Raw genomic sequence first — 20,818 nt, forward strand, 5'->3', positions numbered from 1 at the left:
CTCAAATTAAATACAACCAATTTTGGTGCTAGAGAATATATAATGGTCTTTTCCCTGACCTCAGCAAAGAGGTAGGAGACTATAGGAATAAAATATAGTATATGCTATCAGTTATGGTTATTTTGTTGGTCAGTTTTGCTTTATTAAGGAAAGGTTCAAGGAATGGGGAGGAAGGGAAGTATATATATATTGGGGGGGGGTGAGGCAATTGGAGTTAAGTGACTTGCCTAGGGTCACACAGCTAGTACGTGTTAAGTGTCTGAGGCCAGATTTGAACTCAGGTCCGCCTGAATCCAGGGCCGGTGCTTTATCCACTGTGCCACCTAGCTGCCCTCCTTTATTATTTTCTAATGAAAGATCTATATAAATTTTATACACACACACACTTTTTGTAAGCTGTTATATACATAATTCAAAAAGTAAATGCCTATTCTGATTCAATGTATCCCTAAACATTTATAATGCCACCTTTCCCCAATTCTTTTCCTATATTGGATATGGTATCATTATAAAGTATAAAGACTGGTATTCATATGTGATTCATAGAATTAATCTCATCATTGTTATCAATCTCAGTCACTGAAAGTTCAAAATCCTATGAAATTCAATTTTAAATGGTCATCGAAAGTTTCTGGTTCTTCTTTTGAAAACTATTTATTTTTAATATTCACCTATTGTGAAATGGCTCTTGACATTATATATTTATGTTATTTTCCTACATAACTTTTACTGGTGCATTTTTTATTAATTTAATGGAATAGTACTACTCAATAAGAAATGAGAATTCAGTTAAACATGCAAAGATTTTAATGAACCGATACAAAGTGAAAGGACACTCTACACAATGAATATCATGACATAAATGAAAAACTCACTAAAGGAAAGAAAATCTGAGTAAATCAGCGTTCCAGAAATTACATAATGAAAGCAGAACTCCCTCTTCATAGCAGAGAGAGAGGGAATCACTTGGGTAGCATATTATATACATCATCAAATGTAGTCACTGGAACATGTTTTTGTTTCATTGTGTTTTGTTATAAAGGAGTGCTCAACCAAAAGAATATGATTCCTACTTGACTGTGATATAGAGACAAAATGTTTTTTAAAGAAATAAATTAAGTTTTTACCTGTGGCTCAAAACCCATGTCAAACATTCTATCTGCTTCATCAAGAACTACATATGTTACTCTTCGAAGGTTTGTCACCCTACCTATAATAAGAAGAAAAATAAAAACAGAAACCAAAAATCAGTTGCAAGTCATCTTTTAACTACCAAGGACTTTAAAAAACTGTATGGGAACTAAACTAACTAATTTAAACAGAGGGGGATAGGTAAATATTTTTAAAACAGTGAATTAGATTTCAATCTTAATAGTCTTAATCTAATGGCAAACATATTCTGGCAATGGGTATATGAGGCCCTTTATTTTTTCAAACTCTTCTCTTGCATACCATCATAGGGCCTGAAGAACCTGTAAAACTCAGAAAACAGCCCTCTCCAAAACACATCATAAAACTAAGACTGAGATGAAGCATCGAGCCACATCAGCCATTATCTGACAGCATCACCTAGGAAAAAACATATTAGAGATTACAGCGTATGTGTGGAAGGCAAAGTTCCAGTGCTAACTGATCCAGTCTCAGAAAATCTCCCTTCAAAATAGTCTATAACCTATGACCATATATTCAGAAACAATTTATAGGCATAAAGGATTATTATCCTATATGAAACATATTACTGTATATATAAACCACTTTTCTGTATGAGGATTCAATTTGGTTAAATTTTGCCACTGGTTCAAATAAGATTTTGAATGAAAACTGAACAAACAAAACAAAGAAGAGAATTAATAAGCACATCTAAGAAAGTTAACTTTAAATCAACTGGCATTTAAAGACAAATGCAAGAACTATTAAAGGAAAAAAAAAACAGATTTCAAAAGGAAAAAAGTCAAATTCAAGGTGTTTGAAGCAATGCAGCATTAATCGAATTTTTTCATATACTGTACTTTGCAGGCATGATTATATAATATCTTTTAATATCAATTTCCTGAATTCACATAATACTCAGCTATTTAGAAACTGATACAATTCTAAAAGAAAAAAAGCATAACTACTGGCAGTCAAATTTATTTTGCTTTGTTTAAATACTATAATGCAAACTCTTGAAAGCACTTTCTTTACAACATTAAAACAAAGTGACTTCTAAAAACTACCCATCTCATAATTTTATATTCAAAGCCCAAGTAGTTTGGCAAAATTTGGGAACAGCATTAAATTACCTACCTTTGATGGTTAAAGTCTTGGAAGCCCAGTTCTATAAATCTTGAAGGGCCTTTTTCCACAGAAGTTAAATAATGTCAACAGTTTAGTAATAGTTTTGATTTGGAATACTTCAATAAAGCATTAAGATTTAATGTCTAAAAACATGCAACATTTATAAAAGAGAATTTCTTGAAGCTGCGATATCTTAATTTAACTAGTATCTTAATACCATAAGGAAAAAAAATCCTCAAATTTACCAAAAAGAGAAATGTGATATTTTTTTAAAATAAAAAACAATAAATTTAGAACAAAATTAAGCTGAAATTTTAATGTTAAGGATTATTAGATATGAGAAGTGTAAAAAAACCCATAGTGTTTAAATTATAGCAGAAATCTTCAATTAAACTCAAATGGTATTATATGCATTCAAATTAAAACGTTATCACCATCCCTTGATCATAAGTAATGTCTTAGATTTAATTTTTTGGGAGCCCATTCTGCAATAAAATGTCAAATAAAAAATTCAAGATATTACAGCTTTAAGAGATGAATTCCAAAATCCATTCATTTACAAATTTTTCTTGAATAGACTTTGATTTAAGCAAAAAATGTACAGTCCCATAACAAGTAAAAAACATAAGGAAAAAAAGTCTCTTACTCACCACTATTAGCTGCTAACATGTCAATCATTCGACCAGGTGTACAAACAATAATTTCAGCACCTCGTTTCAGTTCGGCAATCTAATAAAAAAGACAATACATTTACAAACTAACACTCAGCACTGGCACTTTCCTAGGCAGAATTCATACAGTCTTGAAAATATGTCACTTGGTCTTTCTTTAAAATAAACTATTAAAGGCAAAAGCTCAAAGCAGACAGGCAATTCCCAAAACCTCTAGAGTTTAACCTAGCAAAATCTAGCTTAAGTAGGGTGGCAGCATCCTATACAAATGTCCCAGTAGCTCCAAGGCCAAAGCTATAAAGAGAACTAGGAATTATTTTCATTTCCCATTGATCTTCAAAAACACAGAAGGACCCAGGACAATAACAATTTAAATGACTATTCAAATGGATTTTTAAAGAGTGGTTCAAAAGTTAAAAACAAGTGTTATCAAGTAAAGTGATATTTATCTGCATATACAAAAACACTAGAGGATAAAAGTAAATGAAAATACTGTCATTTTGGAATATTTTAAAATTAACATCAATTTCATTTATATATCTTATTTATGACTATCTTTTCTGGAAGGCAGTATAGTATCCTGGAAAGAGCACTGTCAGTGAACCTAGTTTCAGCTTGGCCACTTACTAATCATGTCATTTCAGAAAAGTCACTGCTCTAAGCCTAAGTAAATAGGATTGACCATATCTGTCCTGCCTACTTCCCAGAGCTTTTATAAGAATCAACAAGAGAGGGGCAGCTAGGTGGTGCAGTGGATAAAGCACCAGCCCTGGATTCAGGAGGACTCGAGTTCAAATCTAGCCTCAAACACTTTACACTTACTACCTCTGTGACCCTGGGCAAGTCCCTTAACCCTCACTGCCCTGCCAAAAAAAAAAGGAAGCAACAAAAGAGTATGTTGTCCAACCTACCAGGAAACTGTCAAGCACAACAAAAGCATGAGGGACTATTATTTTCATTATTAACATTCTTATTCTTCAGTAGCCATCAATGAAGCACTAAATAGTGCTGCCTGAAGTGGTAGCATTACCAATCTACTTTACTGAACAACCTGATTACAAAAAATGGGAAAAGAATATCTCTTATATGATTTCCCTCTCTCCCTGCCCCCCTCCACACACACGAAACAATTATCTTTACTTCAGAATTATTTCCAATCCTAGTGAAAGAAATGTCCAAACTAGAACTGCATGCTCGAACTTCAGATGATTTGAAGGAACATTTATAGTAATCTTGAATAAAGAAAATAATAATATATAAAATATAGTTTGGGGCCAATATTGTGAAAGCCACTTCTCAGTTCCTTCTCTGACCATTCTCCTCAAGCACTGCCCTCAGGTGAGACATGGCTCCAAAACACTGCAGACAGGTAGAGAGGCAATGATCTTACCTAGACAATGAGTTAGGTTTGGTTAGCACCCTTAATCCATTTCTCTAAGAAAGGCCATAACTTCTGTTCTACATCTTGAGAGGAAAAGTGTGAAAAGGCTAGAGAAACCAGTGCTTAATATTTTCAGGTAAGTTGAAAAAAGATGTTTTTAATACGCTTTCACAATACCTGTTCACTGATTCCTGTCCCTCCATAGACACATACAACTCTAAGTCCCAATGTCTTGGAAAACTTCTTACATTCTTTAGTAATCTGTAAAGCCAGCTCTCTAGTTGGAGTCATGATGACAGCTGAAAAGATAAATATGTTACAAGTCTAACCACCAAAATTTTTAAAAGATGTTATTCTCTTAAAGAGTAAATGTAAGTCTCACCAACGCAGTTCAGATCATTTATGGTCTACATTTTAGTATTTATGCAGCTTTAAAAGCTGAATTTTAAAATGTTTACAGTAAGAGGCTTGTGTAAAGGATAAAATAAAATTTAACTGCAGCTTAAGTAGCAGGCTACTTGAAAGATAAATGAGGGGAAAAATTCCTCAGTCAACCTATATGAAGTCTTGTTCAAAATGGAAGTAAATGTCTCAAGTGCAAACCATAGCAAAAGAAAATTAAGTCACTCACTGTGATGCCAGAATCCACAATGCTGTATCAGGAGACAACCTTCGAGGGATTATAGACAAAGAAGAACTACATATTCCCCTCTGTTTCCAAGAGAGGAAGTATACAATTTTCCAAAACCTTACTGGAGTTTAAAAAAAAAATCTCTGACAAAATGAACCAAAAATTCTGTTTCTGAGGACTTGATGATAAGATTCCGGCACTAAATGTTTCCAAGGCTAAAATACAAGGGAAATAAATTTCCCTCTTATGTTTTGTGTCGAGTTTATAGATCCATGGATACTGGCCAAGAACAAATCTCAACATAAATAAACAGATAGATGCACAAGGAGTCTACCTGCCGAGTCAGAGTTTAAAAACTGAGCTGTGCCAGGAGAGAGGCTGTTTTTGTACTTCTGAGATGTCACTCCAGAGCTCGGAAGATTCTCACTCCACCTGCTGGTAAGGGGAAATCAGCCCCAAAGTGCCAAATTGATACAGGGAATGTACATAAAGACATTTTTTATTGTCACACTTATGAACATTATAGCTTAACAGGTCTTATCTGGTTAACACTCAACACAACCTAGAAAGATTTTTAAGAAAAGGAATCTGTACCTATGGGACCCTCTCCTTCTTCTAAAGCCCTTTGATCCATGATGTGTCTAAACATGGGCAAGAGAAAAGCAATTGTTTTTCCACTTCCTGTTTTGGCAATGCCAATCAAATCTCGTCCAGACATGATAGCTGGTATGGCTTGGGCCTGGATTGGTGTAGGCTTTTCATAACCATGTCTTGAAAAGAAAAATAAGAGAATATATTGTTAAGAATAACAATTCACTATATACTGCTATAAATTCAATAGATTTCAAACTCCTATCCAGAGGGGGGGAAAACAATTTTTTTTATTGGGTTTTTTTGTTTTGTTTTGTTTTTAGTGAGGCAATTGGGGTTAAGTGACTTGCCCAGGGTCACACAGCTAGTAAGTGTTAAGTGTCTGAGGCCGGATTTGAACTCAGGTACTCCAGACTCCAGGGCTGGTGCTCTATCCACTGCGCCACCTAGCTGCCCAACAATTTTTTTTTTAAACTGAATACAATAAATGTTTATTGATTAGAAGATGAAAACTGTGTTTCTCAATTTTACATAGTTGTTAAGACAACACTGTTGGTATTGATTTTTTACTAACGTAAATGTATTATTTGACTAAGGATAAGTCACTTAACATATCAGCTCAAAGCAATTTGTTAAGTTATAGATGTGGAAAAACTATACTATTAAGAAACATGGGGGCGGCTAGGTGGCGCAGTGGATAAAGCACCGGCCCTGGATTCAGGAGTACCTGAGTTCAAATCCGGCCTCAGACACTTGATGCTTACTAGCTGTGTGACCCTGGGCAAGTCACTTAACCCCCATTGCCCCACCAAAAAAAAAAAAAAAAAAAAAAGAAACATATGGGGCAGCTAGGTGGCGCAGTGGATAATTCACTGGCCCTGGATTCAGGAGTACCTGAGTTCAAATCCGGCCTCAAACACTTGACACTTACTAGCTGTGTGACCCTGGGCAAGTCACTTAACCCCTATAGCCCTGCAAAAACAAAAACAAAAACAAAAACAAGAAACATAGGGGCGGGCAGCTAGGTGGTGCAGTGGATAGAGCACCAGCCCTGGAGTCAGGAGTACCTGAGTTCAAATCCGGCCTCAGACACTCAACACTTACTAGCTATGTGACCCTGGACAAGTCACTTAACCCCAATTGCCTCACTTAAAAAAAAAAACAAACAAAAAAAGAAACATTGCCAAATATCTGAAAATGTGGATTTATCATTTTGCTTATACAAACTCCTTAATAACCCACTTACTTTTTGAGAGAATTTAATATCTTCATTGAAATTCCACACTGGACCCAAGTTTTTATTGGTTTGGGGCAGCCTTTTCCCTTGACTGTAATGCCCTCCATTTCCAACCGAAATATATTCACCTCTGCAAAACATAATCTAGATTAAAGACTGTAAAGTGTTTTCTATATAAACAGGAGTATCTTGACAATTTTTAATTAGGTCCAGGGACATTCTGAATCTTTATATTCTCTCATTATTTGACTTAGTTCTGTGATTATTCCATAGAGGAGACAGAGAAAGACATACAGATCAGTAGAGAAAGGGAGCACCAGCCACTACTAACTCCTGATCAGGTCTTTATAAATCCAATTTACAAAGACAGTAGTTAGGATGCAATATTTGTCTAAATATCCATTTCAGAAATTAACATAAAGTCTATCCTAGAAATCTCTAGACCCACCAATGTCACCAAGGTACCACCAGTTTTCCCTCTTAGTGTTCTTAAGCCAAGACAGGAAAAATGCAATGGAAACATTTTCTTTGACACAGGGGAGTCTCTTGCTTCTTTCAAGAAATTATCTATTCTTTGAACAATATCAAAGTATCCCCAACACCAAAAATATTTTACCATCTTGAGACATTTTTGCCAGCTCTGGAACTTCAACATAAAAGTTTTTTCTATATGGTTCATATTCAATTTTTCCATGATCAACTGGTTCTAGGAGCTTCCTCTGTTTGGTCTGATAGCCTGTAAGGGCTGTTTGAAGATCAACTTCTTCCTCTTCTGATGAATACTATAGATTAGAAAATTACAAAACGTCTCATTTGAAAAGGATGGTTCTTCTCCATTAGAAACCAATTATCTTTGATTTTCCTCTTCCTGGAAACTCTAACTTGGCATTTATAACAATCACAATACTCTAGACCTTTTTTTTTTTTTTTTAGTAAGGCAGCTGAGGTTAAGTGACTTGCCCAGGGTCACACAGCTAGTAAGTGTTAAGTGTCTGAGGCCAGATTTGAACTCAGGTACTCCTGAATCCAGGGCCGGTGCTCTATCCACTGCGCCACCTAGCTGCCCCAATACTCTAGACCTTTAAAGGCTGTGCAAAAGGGGAAAAGTCTTAAAACTTTCTGTGGAGTTTTGGCAAGCATTGTTTTACTACAGTAAAGGAAATGGTCTTAAAACTCATCCTAAAATATTTAACTCTAGGTTCTAAGATACAACTGTCATCACTTAACGTTTCCCTTCTATAAAAGCAACAAAGTAGGGGATTTTTTTGGACAGCATTTTCCAATCCCGCTCTGCTGCAAAATCAAACAACTAAAATAAGATTTGGCATTATGAAGTAAACCACAGTCCAAAATGTTCAATTAAGCCATCAGTTTTCTTATTCTTCCTTACATAAAACTCTGGAATAGCCAATAATGATAAAAATGATAATGACTTCCACTTTCTTTGTTCTAAAATTGTCTACAAATTTAGCTAGCCTGTCCCTGGATAATCAGAGAATAAGATGGTAGAGCTCTTTTCTAATTTTATTGACAAGGCTTCTGTAAAAACATCTCCATGAATACTTTCTAATGAAAGATCATGAACCCAATGACTTCAGTCAACATGAATGATGAACTACCTCCATTGCATCCTGGTCATTCTCCATGAGTTCTCCTTTCTTCTTTTCAGATTCTACAGTTGCCTTTTTAGTTGTCACAACAGTGACAACTTTTGTAACAGTTGGTCCTGATTTCTGAAACAATGAAACAAAACATTTCCCACAAAATTGAACCCTGTGGCAGAGTACCCCACGCTAACTTTATTTTTTACCGCAAAAGTATTTTATTATTTTCCAGTTACATGTAAAGATAGTTTTCAACATTTGTTTTCATGAGATTTTTAGTTTCAAATTTTTCTTCCTCCCCAAGACAGAAAGCAATCTGATATAGAATATATATGTACAATCACATTAAACATATTTCTGCATTAGTCGTGTTGTGAAAGAAGCAGCAGAACAAAAGGGAAAAACTTCAAAAAACAAAAAACAAAAGTAGAAACAGTATGGTTCAATCTGCATTCAGAATCCACAGTTCTTTTTTCTGGACATGGAGAACATTTTCCATCATGAGTCTTTTGGAATTGTCTTGGATCATTGCACTGCTGAGAAGAGCCAAGTCTATCACAGTCCCACACTAATTTTAAACACCAGTTTAGCTCAATAGACATAGCTTAGTTTGTGGGCAAGTTAATTAATGATAAATCAAATAATAAGTGTATGCATTTTTACTGGTTTGTACAATGGAATAAATATTACACAATGTAGTGTTATTATTTAAAAAGCTTAATGTTGCCTTTGTTAAGAGTACAAATATATTTAACTTATAAGTAAAAAAAACAACCCTATTCAATACTGTATTTGTACAATTTATCAGTCCTATGAGACACTTTTGATAAGAGGAAAAGTGAAATATAAACTAACTTTTTTAAAACCACATCAGTGAGTAATAGTAGAGTTCATAACAAAATCAAAATCTCAGGTTAAGAAGAATTTTTAAAATGTAGCTTATTATATATAACCTTAAAAATCACTAACCCATATATGTTAAAACAAAATTTGAGGCTCATCTATTACTTTTGTCATCTGTAATCTATCATACTTTTTCAATACTTCTAGGAAAGTTTTCTACACATTTATAATCAATAAACAATTATTAAATGCCAACTATTCACCTAGCGCTGTGGTGATCCTGAAATACAGTGGCCTGACTGCTTTCCATCATCAGTTTTAAGGAAGATTAAGAAATATTAAATTTTCTCTTCTTGCTCTGCCTTTAAGCACAATTACCTCTGCTTATATTTATTACAATTCTATTTCTAATTTCCTAATTTTTCTATTTTCTTTATAATTCTGTCCTCCAGAAATTTTTTTCTACAGTCTATATTTATATTTTTTATGCCTAGAAAATTGTCAATTCTCAATGACTATCCTCAATCCCCCAAAGAAATTTTCCCTCGTAACAGAGAAGTAAAAGTTAAGCAAAACAAACCAATACAATGACCATAGCTGGCAACACTTGCCTAGTTCACTTGCCTAGATCAACTTTTCTACAATATCAAATATAGAACTGTTAATGATTACTGCTTTACATAAAATAGTTTGAAATTTAGTAATTATTTCTATTTTCCACAGATGTTACCAAATGGTTTAATCCTACCATCTATCTGTCCTGACTTTAGTTGTACTCAGTTCCTTATTCATTATATATTTTTGCTAATTTCATTTCTTCCTTCAAATTCTTTGTGCACATCTTTCATGTGTCCTAAGGAAATTCTAGTTTCATTACTAGTGCTCTTGTCCATGTAGTTTGAGTATATTTTTCTTCTGGTTTCACTGCCTCCAGTTTTCTTAAATTCAAAATATTTTTTTCACTGTCATGAAACTTACATGTTTGTTCATTTCTCTGAACATTTGTGCCCCTAAAAAATAAGTTCCTTTGAGCACTTTATTTTCTTTTGGTGTTTCTGCTGTTTTTAATGAAGATACTAAGGACTAGATTCTTTTATAGTCTTTCATTCTTCCATCTTCTTGGAAGTCTCCAGAGACGCAAATTTTTTCTTAAAAAGACCAAACAAAAAGTAACAAAAATGACATGATTTACCTTCTCGCTTCCACCACCACCTTTAACACTCCTCATATTAAATTTCTTGACCTCCTCTTTGACTTCCTCCATGTATGCATCTAATGGATCTAATTCTTCATCCTCAATTTCATTCCCTTCCTTTTCCCCTTCTGCAGGTTCTTCTTCATCATCTAAAACAAGAGAATATGTACATACAGATTTGTATTTTTCCTCTTCATTTGATTCAGACCTGAGTGACAACAAAGGTGATATAATTAAGAGAGATAAGGAAGGGCAGCTAGGTGGCGCAGTGGATAAAGCACCGGCCCTGGATTCAGGAGTACCTGAGTTCAAATCCGGCCTCAGACACTTTGACACTTACTAGCTGTGTGACCCTGGGCAAGTGACTTAACCCCCATTGCCCCGCCAAAAAAAAAAAAAGAGAGAGAGAGAGATAGGGGAGTTGGAAGAAAGCGGGGGGGAGGAAAGATTCAGTTTTATCTAGCTCACAATGATTCAATGAGGAACAAATAAGTCAACTTTGCATACCTTAAAGTATTATAAAAATGTCAACAATTATGATTATTATCCAGTAAGCAGCCAGAAATGTGGGACTAGAATATAAATGAGAGGAGTGACATTGAAAGATAGATAATTAGGGGCAGCTAGGTGGTGCAGTGGATAGAGCACCGGCCCTGGAGTCAGGAGTACCTGAGTTCAAATCCGGCCTCAGACAACACTTACTAGCTGTGTGATCCTAGGCAAGTCACTTAACCCCAATTGCCTCACCAAAAAAAAAAAAAGAAAGAAAGAAAGATAGATAATTAGGTTAGCACAGGGTAAAGAAACAGTGAGAATGGGGGCAGCTAGATGGCACAGTGGTTAAAGCGCTGGCCCTGGATTCAAGAGTACCCGAGTTCAAATCCGGCCTCAGACACTTGACACTTACTAGCTGTGTGACCTTGGGCAAGTCACTTAACCCCTATTGCCCCGCAAAAAAAAAAGAAAAAGAAAAAAACAGTGAGAATTAATAACTCTCCAAGAGAGAAAACGTTGATAGACTGAACCTTCAGAAATGCCTGCAGTTAAGGATGGGTAGGAAGAGGAATCACTAAAAGCAAGAGGTTGTAAAAGTTGAAAAAGAACCATGTATGTATGTAACATAATATCAAAAATAACATAAGAAGAAGAAGGCTCATAAACAACGAAAAAGGCTAAAAACAGCCTGAATAGGAGCAAAGTTGTCCAGTGCTTACAAACACACTGCAGTGTTTGGCATATAGCACATGCTTAGCAAATGTGTATATTTAACCATTTATATCATCATCACTGTTCAAGAGGAACAAGGAAAGAGAATTGGATTTGACAAAGTATTTTAGCTAGCAATTTCCCCAGTAGCAGCAACTAGATTGTATATCACTGAAAATTATCCTACATCCAACTTTTGGAACAGGTATCACAAGTAGTTTACCCTTGAACTTGATTCTATATTATTTGCTTTGCCTTCCCCATCTTGGACTTGCCCTATCCCTAAAAAGTGACCTTAAGAAAAAGTATTCAAGAAGCAATATTGAATGTATCTATAATATTAAAGGTAGATTTAATCCAAAATCAATTGGTACTACTCTGGTTTCACTTTTTTCCCTGCTGGACACCAGCATTAACAGTTCAACAAACATGACAACTCTCTTCTACGTCTTCTTTTTTTTTGGGGGGGTGGGGGGTGGGGGCAGGACAATGAGGGTTAAGTGACTTGCCCAAGGTCACACAGCTAGTGTCAAGAGTCTGAGGCCAGATTTGAACTCAGGTCCTCCTGAATCCAGGGCCAATGCTTTATCCGTTGAGCCACCTAGCTGCCCCCTCTCCTCTCCTCTTAAATCTCAAACCCTCTTGTCCTGTCACCACTCATACCCTGTCAAATTACAACTCTGCTCCAAGCCTCCTCTCTTCCTACTCACACTGCACTGACTTGGTTCAGTACAAATTTACGTCATCTACTGTTGACTGTTTTTCTTCACTAAAGAAGTGAAATGTTTTTACTTCAGTCACTTAAAGTGGCTCCTGCAAAATATCTCCTATCCTCAAACCTCATAAATCAACCCCTCTTCTCATCCTATCAATTGAGGACCTTGCTTCATATTTTACTCAGAAAATAGGCGATTTACTGTGAACCTCCTCATTTCTCACCTACATTTTAAAATCCTTTGACATCAACATTCTTTTCAACCCTTACTCCAGCACCTGAGGTGGCCTAAAGGCTAAACCCTCCACATGTAACCCTGACTGCATCCTTTTCCATCTCCTCCAGCAGATTCTCTAATAATCTTCCCCCTCCCTCTAATCTTTAATCTCCCCATTTCTAATGAGTCTTTCCCTGCTACCTACATATTTCCTTCTACCTGATTTATAAAAAGCCCTCATTTGAACTTACCATCCTATGAAGCTATTAGTTTATTTTATCCCTTTCACTGCCAAACTTCTAAAGTAGTTTAATCTAATTGCCTGAACTTCCTTTTCTCTCATTTGTATCTGGCTTCTAACCTCATAATTCAACTAAAATTGCTCTCTGCTGCACTGGCTTCACAATCAGAGGGGCTAAATTCAAATTTCATTAGTGATGTGAGGGCCAAAATTTGATATATGGAGCATTATTTGGTTGACTCGCCTTAATATTGGGGTCCCAGAAATATGAGGCACCTTTTAGGTTCATCCTCCCCTCTGAACTGCTCTTTTTAGATATTTCTCCCAGGCCAATAAGAAAGGAGCCTTTAAGCTTTAATTCACAAAAGGATCATATTTTATTAATTGGGAATTAATTAAACAACAAAGGTGGAACTAATAAAAATCAAAGATAAGGAAATAGGAAAATAGAAATACGGATAAAGACTCTTAACTCTAAACAACCTATTCAATCCTCAAACCATTTCCAATTAAGGTAGTTTAAAGGAATTTAGGGTTTTCTGTAATTAACTCACCAACACCTGGACAGTCTACAGTTGCTCGTGCCACCAAGGAAAACAGATGCCAGAGACAGAGTGAACTCACATCACCCCCAGGGGAGAAAACCAAGTGTTCCAGAAGCGCCCTCCACCTCCCTTCAGGGAGCATTCAATCTTTCCTCCCCCAAAAGGGGAGGTCCTTCAAAAACTGCCTATGGAGAGTTCTCCTTCTGACCTCAGTAGCATATGTAACTTCAGGGTGGGCCAGATGTGGCCCCTCCCAAATGAGTCAGCTAAAAACTGCAATATTAACCTTTACCACAAATAATTTTTACCACATTCCCCCCCTTTGTTTCTTTGGAAAACATGTATGGCGTTGCTCAATGAAACAGTGATGTGTGACCTTGGATAAGTCACTTAACCTACATCTAGGTTCCAGTTTCTTCATTTGTAAAATGAGGCAGTTGGCATATTCTCTAAAGATCCTTTTAGCTCTGTGACCCAAAACTCTCCAAAGTTACCAACAGTCTCTTAAATTTTTAAATCTGATCGTTGTTCCTCAATCATCCTTCATCTCTCTACAATATTTGACACTATGGACCACATTCTCTCTTCAGAATACTTTTTTTTTTTTTGTAAGGCAATTGGGGTTAAGTGACTTGCCCAGGGTCACACAGCTAGTAAGGGTTAAGTGTCTGAGGCCGGATTTGAACTCAGGTACTCCTGAATCCAGGGCCAGTGCTTTATCCACTGCACCACCTAGCTGCCCCAGAATACTTTTTATTACAATATTATCTTCTGAATCTCCTCCTACCCTGACTGATAACATCTTTTATTTTTTAAATTTAATTTAAATTTTTTTCCTAATTACAAGTAAAGATATTTTTGGAGTTCCAAATTCTTTTCCCACCCTCCCTTCCTTCCCCCCTCCCAAGGCCAACAAAAAATCTGATATAGGTTATACATCACAATCATGGTGTAAGAGAAGAATCAGAACAAACGAAAAAAAAAAAGAAAACAAGAATAAACAAGAACAATAACAAAAAAGCAACAACAAAAGTGAAAATAGTATGCTTCGATCTACATTCAGACTCCATAGCTCCTTTTCTAAATGTGGAGAGTATTTTCCACTATAAGTCTTTTGGCATTGTCTTAGATCATTTTATTGCTGAGAAGAGCTAAGCATCACAGTTGGATTGCTAACATCTTAATCTCCTTTCCTAGGTTATCCGCATCACGCCTCCTGAACTCAAAGCTCAAAGCTTTGTCTGAGGTCCTCCTCTTCTCTATGCCCTATTCTGGTGATCTCATCAGCCGTTATGGATTTAATTAGCATTTCTATGTACACAACTTTATATAGTCAGCCTGTTTCTCCTTGGAGTTCTAGTCCTCCATCAACAAATGCATGTTGTACATTCTGAACTAGATGTCCCACAGGCATCTCCAACCCATGATGTCTAAGACAGAACTGATTATCTTTCCCCACAAACACATCTCTCCTCTGAACTCTTGATATTTCTGTTGATAGCACTACCTTCCTTCTATTCATACAGGTACAAACCTCAGCTTGATTCCTCAACTCACTTGCTAACCTCCACCCTATATATCCAATCAATTATTAAGTCCTGTCCATTCTTCCTCCACAACACTGCTTGTATCCATTTCTCCCCACCCCCAACTTCCACACACTCTTCTCATAAAGTCATCATCCTAGTTCAGGACACCATCACTTCATGACAGCAATACTGCAATAGCCAATGCTAACTGATCTTCCTGCCTTTTCCAATCCAATCTCCATATAGATCTGTAATGTCCTTCCCATTTAATAAACTCCAATGGCTCTCCATAACCTCCAGCATCAAAGACCAATTTCTCTGGCAACAACCCAGTTCCAAGCTACTTTTCCAATCTTATTTATACAGTACTCCCCTTCATACACCCTCCCATTCAGCCAAATAGGCCTTCCTGCTGTGCCTCATATATCACACTCCATTTTCCTTATCTACATCTTTGCAAAAGTTGCATGTTGGAATGTACTCTTAGAATCTCTCACTTCTTTCAAGCTCAGCTTAAGCACCACTCTCTACACGAAGTTTTCTTGATTTCCCCTAACTGCTAGCACTCTCTTCCACACCCCCAAATTATCCTATTTTGCATATATCTCCCTCAATAAAATATAAGTTACTTGGAAAACAGACTTTCATTTTTGTCTTAGTATGTCAGGTGCTTAGCATAGTGCCTAGCACATAGTAAGCTCTTAATGTTTTCCTGATTTGATTCACGAATCAGCTGTTAAGCCAGCAAACTAAGAATATACCATCATCATCTTCAAGACTCCATTTTTTCCCCTGCTTCATCTCTTCAATTTCTTTTTTCAGTTCTCCTATATTTTCCATTGCCTTTTTACGCTGTTCTTCCCTCCATTTTTCCACTCTCTCTTTCCGCTTTCTCATTTCCTCTTCCAACTTATTCTGGTCAAAGTTCTAAAATAGAAAAGAGTTGATAATTATGTTTCATTGTGACATATACCAAATGAGTTCACAACATAAGAAAAATATTGATACACACTGATATCTACAAGTAAACTGCTAAGTATACATCAGGAGCACGTTTTCCACACTAAATTAAATTAGTAGTTTTTTTAAAAGTCTCTTCCACTGAGGAATTTGACTTTAAAGTTCAAAGAAATTTAGCAGAGCTGTTTCACCTAAATTCAAATTTGAATCATACTCTATGAGGTATGCATTCTTCTCATGTTGCTTCCACAAAAAGCTCTATTTTCCCACTACAAAGCTGTGAGTAAACCACAATTATCCATATAATGAAAATGAAGTTTTCAATCATATCATCTATCCAACTACAAAACTAACTCAGTACTAGAGTTTCTTACATCAGGTAACTATGATTACTTCTGAAAAGAAGAAGCATATCACCATTAAAGTACTCAGAAGTTACCAGATGCTAAAACATAAAAGAGCACTGACCTGAAATGAAAAGACCTGCGTTTCAAACCCATTTGTCCCATTTGCTACCTTTGTGGTCCTAGACAAGTCACTTAGTCTCTCTGAGACTCAGTTCCCTCATCTGTAAAACGAGAGGGCTAGATTAAATTACTTGTAAGGTCCTTCCAGCTCTATAGCTGTGTTCCTGTGATCTTTGTGATACCCAACTAAAATAAGTTATGGTTCTAAATTTTTTAATTTCTCTGTGCAAAAGTGAAAAACAAATTCTACTTTATTTTGTCTTACCATTCTGGAAACAGTTTAATAACATTTTTTGGTTCTAAGTTAGTATACGTACGCTAACATCTTTTTCCTTTTCTTCTTCCTTGTCATCTTTTTCTTTTTTCTTGTCTTTGGAAACATCTATACCATCTGTTTTCTCTTTAGACCTTGACCTGAAGAAAGAGAAGACATATTTATCTGAGACCAACTGTATGCTTTTTGGGCCATTAAGATGAAAACGCTTTCACATGTTTATATATCAAATTTCCAAGTAGTTAAGTAAAGATAATATAATTCAAAGGACGAAACCAAAGTTTTTACAATCTTCTTTTCAGAAATGAAAGTCTTTGTCTACCAAATACATTAATTATGTAGGCAAAAAGGATTAAAAGTGATGGATCTATGTATATCAAATGTATATAATTTTTTTTAATGTATATAATTAAAGGTCAATCATCTTAACAAAGAAAAATAAAAGGCATACTGTAGTAGAAGCAATATCAACTACAGTCTATACTACATGAGGTAAACTACTTTTACTTGATTCATCCAGATTAGTTATAATCGCTGATGCAGGTTCCCAGTTTGCCAGGAGCTTTTATGCTGGCCCATTATAAAGTCAATTACTCTCATATTTGATGGATATCCTACTGCTGCAAGAGTCATCACATCATCTGATCCCAAGACATTCTGACCAAATATGTTTCAAGGGAGGCTGTGTCTACATGGCACTGCTTTGTATCCTTGCTGGGTATCCTCTCCATGCTAATCCTAAGTAAATCTCCTTTTTGTCAGGTGTTGGATGGCACAGAAGAGTCATTTGATTTTAAGTCAAAACTAGTTCCTGGTTGCTGGTTCAATCATTTTGGAAAACAAAAAGGAATTATCCAATAACTGCCATGAAAGTGCTAACACCCTGTAACCCTGCAATTCCACTATTTGGTCTAAACTCTCCTGACATGGGGAAAAAAGGACTTATCATAGAAAAATATTTCCAATAGCAGTATTTGTAATGAAAAAAAGCTGAAAACAAACTATGTATTCAATGATTAGTAAAACAGCTGAAAAATGACAGCATATGAATATAATAAAAATTAGCTAACAACAAATATTAAAAATTCAAAGAAATATGGGAAAATATGAGACGAGATAAAAGAACCAAAAATATGCACTGAATGCAACTATGTAAATAAATACAACAAAATTCATGTTAATACATAATATGCTTGGTTTACTTAATAAATGGAAAATTTTAAAAAGCATATGATTACATGTATAACCATTTTCAATCAATTTTTTGTTTTTATTATGTCAATATAGTCTTTTTGTATTTTCTTTTGTTATTATTTACATTTTTTAATATTAATATTTTGTTGATAGGAGGCAAAAGTAAACATTATTAAGAGTGGACACGGGGCAACTAGGTGGCGCAGTGGATAAAGCACTGGCCCTGGATTCAGGAGTACCTGGGTTCAAATCTGGCCCCAGACACTTGACACTTACTAGCTGTGTGACCCTGGGCAAGTCACTTAACCCCCATTGCCCCACCAAAAAAAAAAAACACTATATCACCCAAAGAGTGGACAGAATGTTTTTTTAAAGGGATGACAAAAATGACCTTGTTGCTATCCCAGAATGCTGCTGCATACTGCTATTACCTATTCTCTGCTTTCTTATTTTTGCCAGGACTAGATGATCGTGAGCGCCTTCCTCGGCTTCTGCTTCTTGATCGTCTCCTGTCTCGACTTCGAGATCGTCTCCGCTCTCTGCTTCTCTCTCTCTCTCTACTTCTTGATCGTCTAAGAAAGGGAAAAGTCAACAATTTAGCATTGTCATTTGAAACCTATGCTTACTTCAGATCTCTTTTTCACAATTCTATTAAATCTGTAATGATTAAGAGAAGGCTTAGCAAATGGGAAAGAGAGCTGGCCTCAAAGCAAGAACACAAGCCTGGGTTCAAGGACTGTCTCTGATTAGATTATGAGATCCTTAAGGGCAGGAACTGTATTTTGGCTTTGTTTTTATATTCAACAGTTTAGCACAGTATAAAGCATCAAGTAGACACTTAATAAATGTTTATTAATTGATATGTTTGCATGCAGTCTCCCTCAGACTCTGAGTTCCTTGAAAGCAAGGATTGTGGGGCTTTTTTTTTTTTTTTGCCTTTGTAGCCCTTAGCACAGAGTCAGGCAGACAGTAAATAATTAATAAAAACTTACTGACTGGGGCAGCTAGGTGGTGCAGTGAATAAAGCACCAGCCCTGGATTCAGGAGGACGAGTTCAAATCCAGCCTCAGACACTTGACACTTACTACCTGTGTGACCCTGGCCAAGTCACTTAACCTTCATTGCCCTGCCTCCCCCACCCCCCAAAAAGTGATTCAAAAATCAGTAATAGGGGGCAGCTAGGTGGCACAGTGGATAGAGCACTGGCCCTGGATTCAGGAAGACCTGAGCTCAAATCCAGCCTCAGCCACTTGACACTTACTAGCTGTGTGACCCTGGGCAAGTCACTTAACCCTCATTGCCCTAGGGGAAAAAAATCACAGTAATAACTTACTAGCTGTGTGACCCTGGGCAAGTCACTTAGCCCTCATTGCTCGGCAAAAAACAAAAACAAAAAACAAAAAGCTTACTGACTGCTGTCATTGTCATATCCTAGATGTGTGACCTTCGGCAAGTTACTTAACTTTTCAGTGCTCTAAACAAATCTTAAAGACTAGGTGACAGGGGCAGGTAGGTGGCACAGTCCTGGAGTCAGGAGTACCTGAGTTCAAATCCGGCCTCAGACACTTAACACTTACTAGCTGTGTGACTTTGGGCAAGTCACTTAATCCCAATTGCCTCACAAAAAAAAAAAAAAAAAAAGGACTAGGTGACAGAGAAACCTGCATTAGTCAAGGAAACTTCTTCATCTCAGGAGATTCCCTACACCAGTGAAATCACAGATCCAGCCCCCTTCCCTTTCCTTTAATGAGTATTAGTGAGTATCATGAGTATGAGCAAGTTAAAAAAGCTAACTCATTATATATTTTAAGCAACTAGTCAAGAAAAAAACCCCAACATGATCCTATTTTCCTAGTCACAGTCAAGAAGTATCTAAAAAAATTGCTCCTCCTGGGGCAGCTAGGTGGCGCAGTGGATAGAGCACCAATCCTGGATTCAGAAGGACCTGAGTTCAAATTTGGCCTCAGATGCTTGACATTTACTAGCTGTGTGACCCTGGGCAAGTCACTTAACCCTGACTGCCTCACAAAAAAAACAAACAACAACAAAAAATTGCTCCTCCTCCTCAACAACATCAACAGCATTATCATCATGCTTATTACAGTTCTAATGTTAAGGAATTAAGGAAGGGATCCTATGGCAAATCAATGACAAATCTTGTCAATGACAAGAGAAGGGAAGACAAGTTATAGATTTTGGAAAGTACAGGAAAGGAAGTAACAACATGATGATTCAGTCAGAAAATTAAACTGGCTCCAGGTATGCAGGTCATGTTGACCTTTTTGGGGAAGAAAAATTGAGAGAGGCCTAGAAGCAGACCTGCAGAGCAAAGATATAAAAGCATAAGCTTAGCACATTAACAGGGTTGTTAGCAACAAAATTGTTATTGTTAGCAAATTTTATTCAAGAAAAATAAAGCCATACAAGTATTAATATGATATCTGTCAGAATTTAATGAAAATTATCTTTGATAAAGACAGATAATATGGGGGCTGCTAGGTGATGCTGTGAATAGAGGACCTGGAATCAGGAAAATCTAAGTTCAAATTTGACCTCAAAGATTTACTAGCTGTGTGACCCTAGAAAGTCCTTTAACTTGTTGGCCTCAGTTTTCCTCATCTGTAAAAGGGGAATAATAATAGTACTTACCTGTTGTGAGAATCAGATGAGATAATAGTCTTAAGTGCTCAATATAGTGCCTGGCACATAGTAAGCACTATGTCAATGTTAATTATACTAATAACTCACATTTATATAACACTTTAATATCTAAATGAACCATAACGCTGAACCTACTAGAAAATGAAGTACAACTATTCATATTCTCCATGTTCCAGGAGGACCCTTACATAGGAACAAAGAACAACAGCATGAGTTAAATCTGATTAAAATCAAGTTGCTTCAGGGTAGCTAGGTGGCACAGTGGATAGAACACCAGCCCTGGATTCAGGAGGACCTGAGTTCAAATCCAGCCTCAGACACTTAACACTTACTAGCTGTGCGACCCTGAGCAAGTCACTTAACCCCAAATGCCTCACAA

At 36.3% G+C, this 20,818-nt stretch overlaps 1 protein-coding gene across 1 annotated transcript in view; it reads right to left on the reverse strand.

Annotated features, from left to right (window-relative positions):
* The window catches only part of DDX46 (DEAD-box helicase 46), a 51,736-nt gene that overhangs the window by 21,574 nt on the left and 9,344 nt on the right, over positions 1-20,818 (reverse strand). The window contains exons 3-13 of the mRNA XM_043983015.1: positions 18,210-18,350; positions 16,628-16,724; positions 15,645-15,810; positions 10,428-10,579; positions 8,408-8,521; positions 7,405-7,570; positions 6,798-6,918; positions 5,555-5,730; positions 4,507-4,628; positions 2,928-3,006; positions 1,128-1,210 (exon numbers count right to left, since the gene is read on the reverse strand). Coding sequence (XP_043838950.1) covers positions 1,128-1,210; positions 2,928-3,006; positions 4,507-4,628; positions 5,555-5,730; positions 6,798-6,918; positions 7,405-7,570; positions 8,408-8,521; positions 10,428-10,579; positions 15,645-15,810; positions 16,628-16,724; positions 18,210-18,350 — 1,417 coding nt within the window. The remainder of the gene's footprint in view (positions 1-1,127; positions 1,211-2,927; positions 3,007-4,506; positions 4,629-5,554; positions 5,731-6,797; positions 6,919-7,404; positions 7,571-8,407; positions 8,522-10,427; positions 10,580-15,644; positions 15,811-16,627; positions 16,725-18,209; positions 18,351-20,818) is intronic.

The sequence above is a fragment of the Dromiciops gliroides genome, chromosome 2, assembly GCF_019393635.1.
Source record: "Dromiciops gliroides isolate mDroGli1 chromosome 2, mDroGli1.pri, whole genome shotgun sequence".
Taxonomy (NCBI): Eukaryota; Metazoa; Chordata; class Mammalia; order Microbiotheria; family Microbiotheriidae; genus Dromiciops; species Dromiciops gliroides.